This window comes from Armigeres subalbatus, chromosome 1 (assembly GCF_024139115.2).
Source record: "Armigeres subalbatus isolate Guangzhou_Male chromosome 1, GZ_Asu_2, whole genome shotgun sequence".
NCBI classification, from domain to species: domain Eukaryota; kingdom Metazoa; phylum Arthropoda; class Insecta; order Diptera; family Culicidae; genus Armigeres; species Armigeres subalbatus.
In genome coordinates, this window is record NC_085139.1 from 177,929,135 (window position 1) to 177,941,778 (window position 12,644).

Consider the following 12,644-nt stretch of genomic DNA (forward strand, 5'->3'; position numbering starts at 1 on the left):
TTTGCAACTTGTTGCACAAACTACTTTATCAAACTTGTATACAAGTGCGAGAAGACAGAATCGGATAGGCAGCTCCCACAGGAAAATGGTGATTCTCGCTTTGTTTTCGCTCCTTTCGTGTTGGTTACTGCACAGCTGTGTAGAACAAGTTGAAATGCATCATCAGAGCCATTGCTCCCCGTATTTGGAGCTTTCTAAAAGAAATTTATCATGGGGTGCAGCCTCCTGAATCAGTTGTCTATCACGGCAGCTTGCGAAAAAAATCTCTGGCGGTATGCTACATATCTTATATGTATACGGAGATGATAAGTGAGAGACTTGTTCTTTCTCGTTAGGATTCAATCCCTGTCCATTCCTGATTGTTCTGAGTAATATCTGGGCCTGAAGATAGGCAATACAAATTATAAAGAGAGATTTCCAGACACAGACGTTGCATTACTGGTACCACGTGGCGCAAATTAATTCAGGGTGCCCAAGTAGAATCGGAATCCTAAACAGAACAAAGCTTTGAATACAGCAACTTAATTGCTGTAGACAAAGAGCACAATACGCAATAAAAATCTATTTCCCTCGGGGCACAGAGATATCGTCAGTTATTTCAATTTGTTGATCGTTATGCCTTAGACCGTTATAATATAATAGTATGTTTGTAAAACTTGTATGCAATACAGTATCCTTGATTTCGGACAAACTAAATCAAATAAAACATCTATTTGATAAACGTTTATTATAACTATTCAACGAAAATGAAATTTATGCCTATGTAGCTCTAAAATGGAATATCGTGTCAATCCCGTTACAATTTTAATACGTTGAATATTGCGTAGGTTGCGCGTATGTGTGTTTGAGATATACAATTTGTTTGCTAAATGATAATTCGTTTCCACGGTTAATGGTATGTATGTTTGCTTCGAAATAAGCCTATGGGGTTCTTAAACTGCTTTTTATTTAATATCCGTAACAGATTTACTATGTTTATTTTTTTTCAGAAAAGGTTACTTCCAGGGTGATCATGTGAGCAATATTGAAACTCAGAGAATCCTCATAACGGGATAGTTCGCATTGACAATACTTCTGTTCTTTATTTGTTCGATAGATTAGATAGTGGATCTACATCTTTTGGTTGTAGAAATTTATAACAATGATCACAATGCAGTTTCACGTCATGTCCGAATTACATATTTAACATAGATTAAGTATCATCCGTACCGCATCTCCATTTTATTCGTCGCTACTTGAATTAACAGTAACCTTAGTGTAATATTGCAACGAAATCTTTGATTTATGTTTACATGTTAAGCCCGTGGTTTCAGGTTGGTCATTTTTGTTCATAAGCAGTATTCTCGAAATTAAATAATGTAATCGAAAGATAAAATTAGTGATGTTTGCAGTTTTCTGCTATACGGAACTAAGCTAAAATATATTATGCGTTCATAGTATTCTTGTTAAATCTTTATACAACAAGCTAGTTCTAGGCATCAGCCAAGGAGTACAGTACTTTGCTTCAACCGATCAAGCTTAGACGACTGTTGGTTTTCCGCAGATGAGCCCGCCAAGGGATTATTTGTTCACTGTCATCGTCATCGTCGTTACCATTCTGGTTCGTGCTATGATGATGGTAATCGTTCTTATTATTGATGTTCTCCATTGAGCTACGTGTGCTATGTTGGTGGCTACCACTGCCGTTGATGTTGGTGTTGCTACTGCTATTGCTGTGATTACTGCCTCCATTGGCGTGATGACCGTTGCTGGTACCATTCTGATGGCTACCATTTCCGTTGTGCTGATTGTTGAGGTTGTTTTCCTTATTGAATCGAGACCCTACGGAATCTTCGTGCTGCGAAGTGAAACTGATGTTGTCGATCGACATCGCCCGCTGGGACATACGGGAACGCCATGTGTCCGTGCGGCGTTGAGTTTCTTCCACTCGAGGCGTGTAGATCGAGGATCTGCAAAATAAGTTGGACGTGTAATGGAATTAATCACAGAAACTATGTACCGTTTTGACTCAAATTTCGTACATGACGATGTATTGACATTGCTTAACACTGTATTTGTGTGTTGGAACATTCAACTAATTTTGGACTGGATTGTTCGATAGACTTGTAATATTTGTAAACAAGAGCATTTTAAACTTCATATTGTTTGTTTCAATGAACCTATTTTTATCCCACTTACTTGAGCTTATTTTCGGCCTCCTCCTTCCGAGCCATCAGGTCCCGCTTCCATTTCGGTATCGCCGACAGCCGGCGGTCCTCGGCCTCCCGGGCCAACCGATCTTCGAATTCTTTCTTCGCCTTCTCGGCCGCCTTCTTGGCGAGCATCTGGCGCTTCCAGTCGGGAATGAGATTTCCCTGGTGGTCTCGGTCCGGTACCTGTAATAACTTATCAGTTGAATTGATAAGCGCAACACGGGGGACGGAAGACAAGGGGTTCCGTGGGAGAAAGAGAAAAATGGTTGCAAATGGTGAATGAAAGCGGTTACGGTGCATGAAATGTGGCAAATGGTGTTGATGGTGAGTTCGATCTGTGTTCGACGTGCATGATGAGAATACTTTAGAAAGGTACCTGATCCACATAGTTTGCCGCCGTGAATTGCCGGGTGACTTCCGAATACACCTCGGTGGCTTGCTTGTCCTCCAGTTTAGCTCGTTCAACTTTCATCTTTTTTACCCCGGCGATGTCCTTGGACATTTTAAGTTCCGCAATCAGGTCGGTCTTTTGCGAGAGGAACTGTTCGTTGGTGGAAGAAAGGCACTGCATGCTCATGCTGCGTGTGGGTGCTGAAAATGTCTTCGAAAGCATTTTGTCGGTGCGCCGTAGCTGAAACGAAAGAATTTGTGGAACGTAAAGAGTTTTTAATTTTTTTCTAGTGGAATATCTTTGCTTATCGTACGAGAACTATTAAATTTAGTTCTACAACAAGGGGTGGAAATAAACGGAATAACACATGTATCTTATGAAAAGTACAAAACTGTAATAATTACGCATACGTATAAGGACTAGATCCAGTAGCAAGCTGTAACTAAAAGATTTACAGTAAATGTTTTGAACACAGATGAGTTAAAATATTTCACAATCTTTTCAACTGACCTTTTAATCTGTCTACGGGTGCGCGACGTTAGGCATATCTTTATTTTCTTCAATGGCTTGAAATTACTATTGAATTTTGGCCTGCAATTGAGCCATTAGCCAGAAATCCGAACAAGAGGCATCGATTAGAGTTGGTGACTACAAGATCATCTCTAAACCAAATAGCACATGAACATCTTCCTAAAGGTACTTCATTTTCAGCTAGTTACATTAGTGGCATTGACAAGATATCAGGAGACACAAAAATTAAATGACAATGACAATGACAATAATCTTGTAATTCAAATCAATGCACTTTGGGGAAAGCCGATTTCAAAGGAAAAAGTTGTTGGGAACAACTCAAGTTCTCAAATCTCATGAGCGAAACAAATCAAGCGCGAGTCAAAATCCACCAGACTCGTGGCCCAGAGAATCGTTCATGATTCAACTCGCAATTTGCGTCACTCCCTGCTTTTGAGTGTTTATGTTTGTCGAATGCATTGAATTAACTTTCTTCGCCCAAAAATCCAAACGTGCAATTGACTTTCTTAGAATCAAATGAAATTTTGACCAATTGTTTATGTATGGGTTATACCCTAAAATCAAAAATTTCGTAGTGATTGGACCTTCCCACGATTAATACGACCATCCCCCTTTTCGGACAAATGTGTGAATAGAGGTGTGCGCCGCCGCGCCACGCCGCCGCCGCCGGCAGTTTTTGCCACGCCGCCGCCGCCGACATTTTTGCATCGGCGCGCCGCCGTTTAAAATTTGTCACGCCGCTGATCTAAAAATTCCCACGCCGATTGAAATTTTCAGTGGAAACTCCTCAGATTTATTGGATTTTCCGTATAATTTCCTGATAGACCTCTACAACGTTACGTTGAAACTCAGAAAATGTTCAATTATTTCTATGAAAATTCCATTCAATATCTTGTTAAAACTTTGAAGAGCTCTCCGTAAAAACTAAGCGTGAAAATTGCGAGTAGTTCTCGTTGAAATAAAAAAATCTAATTGAAATTGAATTTTTGAACAGAAAAGAGTTGTTCGGCAGAAAGTCACAAGACTGAAAGTTGATAGGTCGAATCGTTTAATCGAAAAGACTAATCGGTAGAAGCCTACCCGAGCAAAGCATAAGAGCAAAGCGATAACTTGTTTTAATGTTGTGAAATCATCGATTATGTTTACTTAATTTGATATCTTTTTGGTCGTTTTAACGGTTAAAATAACAAAACGTATAGCAGAATTAGCTTCCTGTGACATCAAATCAAAAACAATTTCTGCTGTCGATGAGAGAAAATCGAAAACTAAATTTGATATTGATTTCCGATATCAAAATAAGTACACAGTTTGATGTCATATCATTCAATTTAGTAATCTACAGCAACATGAGATCAAAATAAGTAATCAATCATGATGATTTAAACATATTTGAAAACAAATTGTGAATCAATTTGATGTCAAAATCAAAATATTCTATATGCTCTCATTATTTTTTTAGACTTTGGTAGGATATGTAGCCTACAGATAGAGATAGAGATAGAGATAGCCTACAGAGAATCTCATTTGGGCGAACAGTTTCTTTTGCTCAAAAATCGTGAACTTGTCCTTCGGCCGAAAAAGTCGTTTGGTCGAAAGGGCAATTTGGTAAAAGTGGACATTCGGTCGAAAGTGTCGTTCGGCTGAAATGGTCATTTCGGATATTTTCACGACAATAACGGGAGAATCTTTTGAATTTCGCCTCAAAAAATTGATGAACTTCCCCAGAAATTCTTCAAGTTTTTTTTTCCAGAATATTCATTTGAAAATTATTTTCAGATTTTCCACGGGAACTACTTTCAAGTTTCGAGAACTCTTTGTAATTATCAAAGAAAATTGTTTGGGATTTACATGAGAATTTCTACAGAGTTTTTACGGGAAGTTGTTCCACATTTCTAAAGGAAAATATTCGGAATATTCACGGAAAGTTCCTATTGAGTCTCTGTTGAGTATTCTTTAAAATTCATACAGAAAATTTTGATTAGTGAAAAAGATGCTTTAATGTTGACTTCCCCAATCTAAATTAATCAAGACGGTTATTTTTTTATCCTTTATCGAAGTGATCTTTTTTTTCGCAGGGAGAAGTTCATCATTGAACGACTAGTTTGGCATAGCCAACTTCAAAACATCGGAAAAATGCTCGGATTTTTTTAGGATTGTTTTTGGATTTCTTCAGAAAATTCTTTCTTTTTTCGATTAAAAATTCTTGGTAAGTTTCATTCCATTCCAATAAAACCGAAAGTGACAGACGGCCGAGCTGGTGATTTGGCCGAAAAAGCCGTTTGCCCTAACAGGTCGTCTGGCCGAAACTGTCGTTGCCCAAAAATGCCATTGACCATAAATAGTTTTTTGACAGAATGGGCCATTTGGCCAAAAATGTCATTTGGTCCAACGGAGTCATACGTCCAAATTTCAATGACTGAATCTCGTACTGAACGGGTAATATGGTCAGTAATGGCCACTTGTTTGGCGAAATAGTCTTTTTGTCAATTGACCATTGAACAAAATTCCGTGGCCTCTCTATTTTTAGGTCGATACTGGACTTTAGGCCAAAAGGCATCAAGCCAGGTACGATTTAGCAAAACGATTCACGGAAACTGTTATCAGCTCAAAACTAGTTTGACCGAAAATGTAGTTTGGCCGAAAACGATGTATAGCTAAAAGGAAAATTTGGACGGACTTGTAAAAAGTTGTTTACCCTAACAGGTCATTTGACCAAAAATGCCGTTTGGTAAAAAAAGGCATTTGGCCCTTAAATGTCAGAAAAAATATTTTAAGCTCTTTTTAGTGGAATGTATTCAACCGTCTAAGACGAGTTTAGTCCAAGTCCAAGTAGACAAGTCGAGTCAAGTACGAGACACTGAAGACGACCACACAGTTGTGGTCGAAATACGTATCTGCAAAGATATCAAAATAATTGGTGGAATTAAATCGAGAGTACTAAACTCGCCTTAAATGTCCTTTCTGTAACCTTTTCAGTCTTGACAAAATCAAAACACTGTTATTTATTCTTGTCCAACGTTTCGGTCCGTTTGGGACCTTCCTCAGGGACTCAATTCTTACAGGTTTATCCTCAACTGTGGTTCTGCTGAACCATTGATTGTCATGAGGTCAGGATTTTCCCACATAAACCATTGCTTATGGTGATCGATCTTGTGCCAGGCACTGAATTCCAACGAACGATAAACGGAAAGGGTTTTACCATAAACGCGGTGCTCGAACCGTTCTCGTTTATGTGGGAAAATCCTGACCTCATGACAATCAATGGTTCAGCAGAACCACAGTTGAGGATAAACCTGTAAGAATTGAGTCCCTGAGGAAGGTCCCAAACGGACCGAAACGTTGGACAAGATCAAATAACAGTTGTAGGAAATAGTACAATATCATTTGGTATCCGCTTCTGTTCAAGATAATATTAGTTTAAAACAATCGTGTCATACACGTATTCTAGTATTTCATACTTTGAAGTTTGTACGACAAATTATTAGAGTGAAAAAAAAACAAACATTCATCTGCCGTGAACGCGAGATATGGAGATCCCCTTGGACAGCAAATAATTCTATTCGAGCGGAGAGCGGAGAGAGTAATCCGCTGTAGGGCTTCTCTCAGTTCGAGGATAATCAGTTTTGTGACGAATGTTGCTGAAAACGGATGTTAAAGTGAGGTGACGAAAAAAATGAAAAAAAAATGAAAAGAAAAATAATAAAAAGTGAAATTATAAAATTGATTTGTTGTTTGTCAGTGTTATTTAATTAATAGTTGAAGAAACCCGACAATGGCATGGTCGGTATATCGGCATCAACATTTCAAAAGGGCGAAACTGCTTTTGTAAACAAGAGCTTCTAACGTCGTTGGTGGGCTAATTTGAGCCCACCCACGCAATCCAACACCACTGATGGAAGCAGTAGATCCTCTTCTTTCATTGCATGACGCTGGATTGCGTGGGTGGGCACAAATTAGCCCACCAGCGACCTGAGAAGCTCTTGTTTACAAAAGCAGTTTCGCCCTTTTGAAATGTTGGTGCCGATATAATAGTTTACGCTCCCTATTCATGGCGTTGGCGTGCCGTTTTTGTAGTGTGAACGAGAGTGTTTGGTGATGCGATGCGGCCATTTTTTTAACTCATTGGAATTTTGACTTTGCCGGATTATTCAAGTAAGTTTTGTTTTCTTTTTGCTGGATTGCGCTTTGAAGTTCAAGCGCAGTTTTGTTGATTGCCGATATGCCAAACCCGAGCTAGAGCAGGAAATAATGATGTATACACACACATTGCTGTACAGGGTTGTTGAAGATTTTTGTCTAATTATAATCATATTACAGGGCTGTTTGCGAATATTGTAATTGAATAAAATTGTATTGAAGAATGCGATTGCCAAACACATTGTATTGAAAATCTTTTTGATTCTGAATTTGGCCACTTGGCGGCGTTAGTTTATACGAGAACATTACATATTTGAATATGATATTTTGGAATTTGTGAGATTTTAAAAGTTGACATCTTTAACGAAGTTTTTCGAAGCGACGAACACGTTGTATTGAAGATCGTTTTGTTTTTGAAATTGGCCAATTGGCGGCGCTGGTTTATACGAAAACATAGTCTGGAAAAGATATCGCGGAAATCATGTGATTTTAAAAGTTGACATCTTCGACAGAGTTGTTCGGAGGGAGGACGAACACGTTGTATTGAAGATCGTTTTGGTTTTGAATTCAACCACTTGGCAGCGCTGTGTATACGAAAACATCATTTGGGTAAGATATCTCGAAATTCATCAGATTTTGAGCATTGACATCTATATCAAAGTTGATCGGAAGAACGAACATGTTGTATTTAACATCTTTTTGGTTTTGAAATTGGCCAATTGGCGGCGCTAGTTTATACGACAACATAGTTTGGAAAAGATATCACGGAATTTATATGATTTTGGAAGGTGACATCTATGACAAATTTGTTCGTAGGGACGAACACTAGTACACATGATTGGACTGGATATTTAAGAATCTGATATCTATTCGCTTTGTGGCAAAGGTCAAGACCATTATATTGAGAATAAGTTTAGTTTGAGTTTCATTCGCTTTGTGGCGCTAGTAAGAAATTAATATTTGGGTTAAATATCTCGGAAACTATTACAGATTTATCTTCTACAAAATGGTTAAGAAGGTCTAGACCAGTTCAGACTAGTTCAGTTTAAGATTCACTAGCTTGCTGTGAACGCTGTTGCCATGTGTATGAGTTAGAAAGTGTAAACTGAGATGAACTGAGAATATTATTGGAATTTTCCTTGTGAATAATAATTGCATTCAGTAACGTTTGATAAGTGGAATGATATGAAGAAATCCAATCTCCAAGTGGTTTGGTGCGTCTCTGAGTGGACGTTTGATCCGGGTGGATCCTATAGAAGCAGATTTAATCTCCGATTGATGAACTCTGACTATGACTGCATGGCAAAGATCAGCTTATGCGTGTATTAGTTTAGAAAGTGTAAGCTGGGATGAACTGAGGATATTATTGAAATTTTTCTGGTTTTGATGCAAGATTGATTTTCTAGAGTGTGGTAAGTTCTACCCATGACTGCATGAACAAGATCAGCTGGTGCCTTTTATTAGTGTTAGAAAGTGTAAACTGAGATAAACTGAGAATATTATTGGAATTTTCCTGATTGTGAATAATAATTGTATTTAGCAACGTTTGATAAGTGTGAATGGTATGAAGAAATCCAATCTCTGAGTGGGTTGGTGCGTCTCTGTGTGGACGTTTGATCCAGGTGGATCACATGAAAAAATCCAATCTCCGAGTGGATTGGTGCGTCTCTGAGAGGACGTTTGATCCGGGTGGATCCTATAGAAGCAAATTTAATATCCGATTGATAAGCTCTAACCATGACTGCATGACAAAGATTAGCTGATGCGTGTATTAGTGTTAGAAAGTGTAAGCTGAGATGAATCGAGAATGCTGTTGGAAATTTTCTGGTTTTGATGCAAGATTGATGTTCTAAAGCCTGGTAAGCTCTATCCATGACTGCATGAACAAGATCAGCTGTTGCCATGTATTAGTGTTAGAAAGTGTAAACTGAGATGAACTGAGAATATTATAGGAATTTTTCTGGTTTTGATGCAACATTGATTTTCTAGAGCCTGGTAAGTTCTACCCATGATTGCATGAACAAGATCAGCTGGTGCCTTTTATAAGTGCTAGAAAGTGTAAACTGAGATGAACTGAGTAGAGTTATTGGAATTTTTCTGGTTTGAGACTGCTCTGTAAAAATGGAACTGAACAAATATATGGTCAGTCAAATCACATCAAACTGGAATGCACTTCCCCATACGAGCCAATCCAAAAGGCTCGTAACGATTAACCCCAAGAAAACCCAACAACTATTAGGTCTCAACAAAAGGGATCTCAACATCTACACCGGTCTAATAACTGGACACTGCCCCTGCAGATACCATCTACAAAAGATCGGAGCAATCCAAACCTCAAATTGCCGCTTCTGTGACGAGGAGAGAGAAACATCAGAACACATCCTCTGCTATTGCAGTGCACTCACCCAACGTAGGTTCAAAGTTCTCAGCAAGCCCTTTTAGGGCCTGCTGACATATGGATCTTATCCCCCAAGGACGTGGTTGGCTTCATAAAGCTAGTCTCGCCAGAATGGGGGAGTCACATACTGTAACTCAGGATCTCTATTCATCAATAATAGATGGTCTTGAGTTCAGTCGATACCAAGGTATCTCAGTGACAAACATGTTACTGAGATAACTTGCGTATTTCACAGTAAAAGGGTATATCACAATAGTCCTAAAATCTGGACGCAGTGATCTTCACCCGACAAACGAGGAAAAAAAAAAAAAAGGATGTATTAGTGTTAGAAAGTGTAAACTGAGATGAACTGAGAATATTATTATAATTTTTTCTGGTTTTGATGCAAGATTGATTTTCTAGAGCCTGGTATGCTCTATCCATGACTGCATGAACAAGATCAGCTGTTGCCATGTATTAGTGTTAGAAAGTGTAAACTGAGATGAACTGAGAATATTATTGGAATTTTTCTGGTTTTGATGCAAGATTGATTTTCTAGAGCCTGGTAAGTTCTACCCATGATTGCATGAACAAGATCAGCTGGTGCCTTTTATTAGTGTTAGAAAGTGTAAACTGAGATGAACTGAGTAGAGTTATTGGAATTTTTCTGGTTTTGATGCAAGATTTGATTTTGTCAAGACTGAAAAGCCATCTCCGAATCATTAAACTACAGTCGAAGTTAATAGTACTTTCTGTAACCTTCTTTGAAAATTGTCGTTCGGCTGAAATGATCATTTTGCCAAAGAAGACGTTTATCTGAATAGGCCATTTGCAGAATATGTCGGTCGGCCAGAAGGCTTGTTTTGCAGAAAGGACATTTTCGGGCCAAATTACCATTCCTACCAAACACCATTTTCGGTCAAATGATCTATTTGGTTAAACTTTTTTTTTTCGGCCAAATTATGTCCATTTCGTCTGTATGTCGTTTTCGGTAAAAATACATTTTTGGTCAAACCATTTTTGACGTTATAACAGTTTCAGATAAACGTTCAATTGGGTCCAAAAGCCCTACATCGTTTATGGTTGCAAACGATAGTGCATCGGTCAAGAATACATGATGTTATACAAATTCTGATAATAGTCTAAGTCTGTAAAAATGATAATTTTGTGTTTGAGTCTTTTGAAGACATGTTTCGGAATAAGCAACGTTTGTTGCTGAAAAAGCTACATTTTAAAACGAATGAACCATCAACCCAAAATGTCAAGCCCATATATTAACTGTCAAAGGTTAAATCAAGTGCCCTGCGGTGTTTTGCTAGTACGTTTGAATCATATAATTCCATACGTCAAAAAAGACTAAAAATGTCGAGAGAGCATGTTCCATCTATTTTTAAATTTCAAATTAAACAATGTTCCTTGTGACTTTTGAGTTGGAATAAAAACGAATGCGTTCAGGGTGATTAGCTTCATCGTTCCCTGAAAGAAAATCGAATTTTGATACTTCATTTTAGGACTCAATTGGGCTTAATGGGATTTGGTTACATAGCTTTTGGCTTAAATGCCAGTATCGACTCAAAAGTAGAGGGGTTATGAAATTCCGTTCAACAGTCTTTCAACTTAAATGTCATTAGGCCAAACGGATGGATATTATGGACTAAATTACCCATTCAGTTATTGACATTTGGCCGTATGACCTGTTAGCCTAAACGATATTTTCGGACAAACGACCCATTTTGTCAAACGAATATATCGGCTAAACGGCATTTTTTGGCTGATGACCTATTCGGCCAAACGACCTGTGAAGGAAAACGAATTTTTTTTCGGCCAAATTACCAGTTCGGATGGTTAAACTGCGCCCAAAACTATCCGTCATCAACAATGTTCGGTACCGACGACCGCCGCGGTACGACCTAGAGCGACTGAAGCAACCTGATGTCGCCACTGCATACGCGCAGCATCTCGAGGCAGCGTTGCCGGAAGAGGGTGAGCTCGATGGGGCCCCTCTTGAGGACTGCTGGAATACAGTCAAAACAGCCATTAACGACGCAGCGGAGAACAACGTCGGGTATATGGGTCGAAGTCGACGGAACGATTGGTTCGACGAAGAGTGCAGACAGATTCTGGAGGAGAAGGACGCAGCGCGGGCGGTCGCGTTGCAGCAAGGTACCCGGCAGAACGTGGAACGTTATAGACGGAAGCGGAGACAGCAGACCCGCCTTTTTCATGAGAAGAAACGCCGCCTGGAAGAAGCGGAGTGCGAGGAGATGGAACAGCTGTGCCGTTCTCAAGAAACACGCAAGTTCTACCAGAAGCTCAACGCATCCCGCAAAGGCTTCGTGCCGCGAGCCGAAATGTGCAGGGATAAGGATGGGAGCATCTTGACGGACGAACGTGTGGTGATCGAAAGGTGGAAGCAGCACTACGAGGAACATCTGAATGGCGCTGAGAGTACAGGCAGTGAAAGTCAAGGCAGCGGAGGAGATGACTACGTCAGTTCAGCGGACGATGGAAGCCAACCAGCCCCCACCTTGAGGGAAGTTAAGGATGCCATTCAACAGCTAAAGACCAACAAAGCCGCTGGTAAGGATGGTATCGGAGCTGAGCTCATCAAGATGGGCCCGGAAAAGCTGACCACTTGCCTGCACAAACTGATAGTCAGAATCTGGGAAACCGAAGAGCTACCGGAGGAGTGGAAGGAAGGGGTTATTTGCCCCATCTACAAGAAAGGCGACAAACTGGAGTGTGAGAACTTTCGAGCGATCACCATCCTTAATGCCGCCTACAAAGTGATATCCCAGATCATCTTCCGTCGTCTGTCACCATTAGTGAACGAGTTTGTGGGAAGTTATCAAGCCGGCTTCGTTGACGGCCGCTCGACAACGGACCAGATCTTTACTGTACGGAAAATCCTTCAAAAATACCGTGAATACCAGGTCCCAACGCACCATCTGTTCGTTGATTTCAAGGCGGCATACGACAGCATAGACCGCGTAGAGCTATGGAAAATTATGGACGA

The 12,644-nt window shown here is 39.7% G+C and overlaps 1 protein-coding gene across 3 annotated transcripts in view; it reads right to left on the reverse strand.

The window, feature by feature from the left end:
* Window positions 1-708: 708 nt before the first annotated feature.
* Window positions 709-12,644, reverse strand: part of LOC134205563 (uncharacterized) — a 624,943-nt gene continuing 613,007 nt past the window's right edge. For 2 of the 3 annotated variants that reach the window (XM_062680894.1, XM_062680896.1), the window contains exons 11-13: window positions 2,569-2,823; window positions 2,179-2,384; window positions 709-1,949 (exon numbers count right to left, since the gene is read on the reverse strand). In XM_062680894.1, the coding sequence (XP_062536878.1) occupies window positions 1,505-1,949; window positions 2,179-2,384; window positions 2,569-2,823 (906 nt within the window). In that variant the 3' untranslated portion in view covers window positions 709-1,504. Of the gene's footprint in view, window positions 1,950-2,178; window positions 2,436-2,568; window positions 2,824-12,644 lie in introns of all 3 variants that reach the window. The other variant, XM_062680895.1, reaches the window with a different exon arrangement.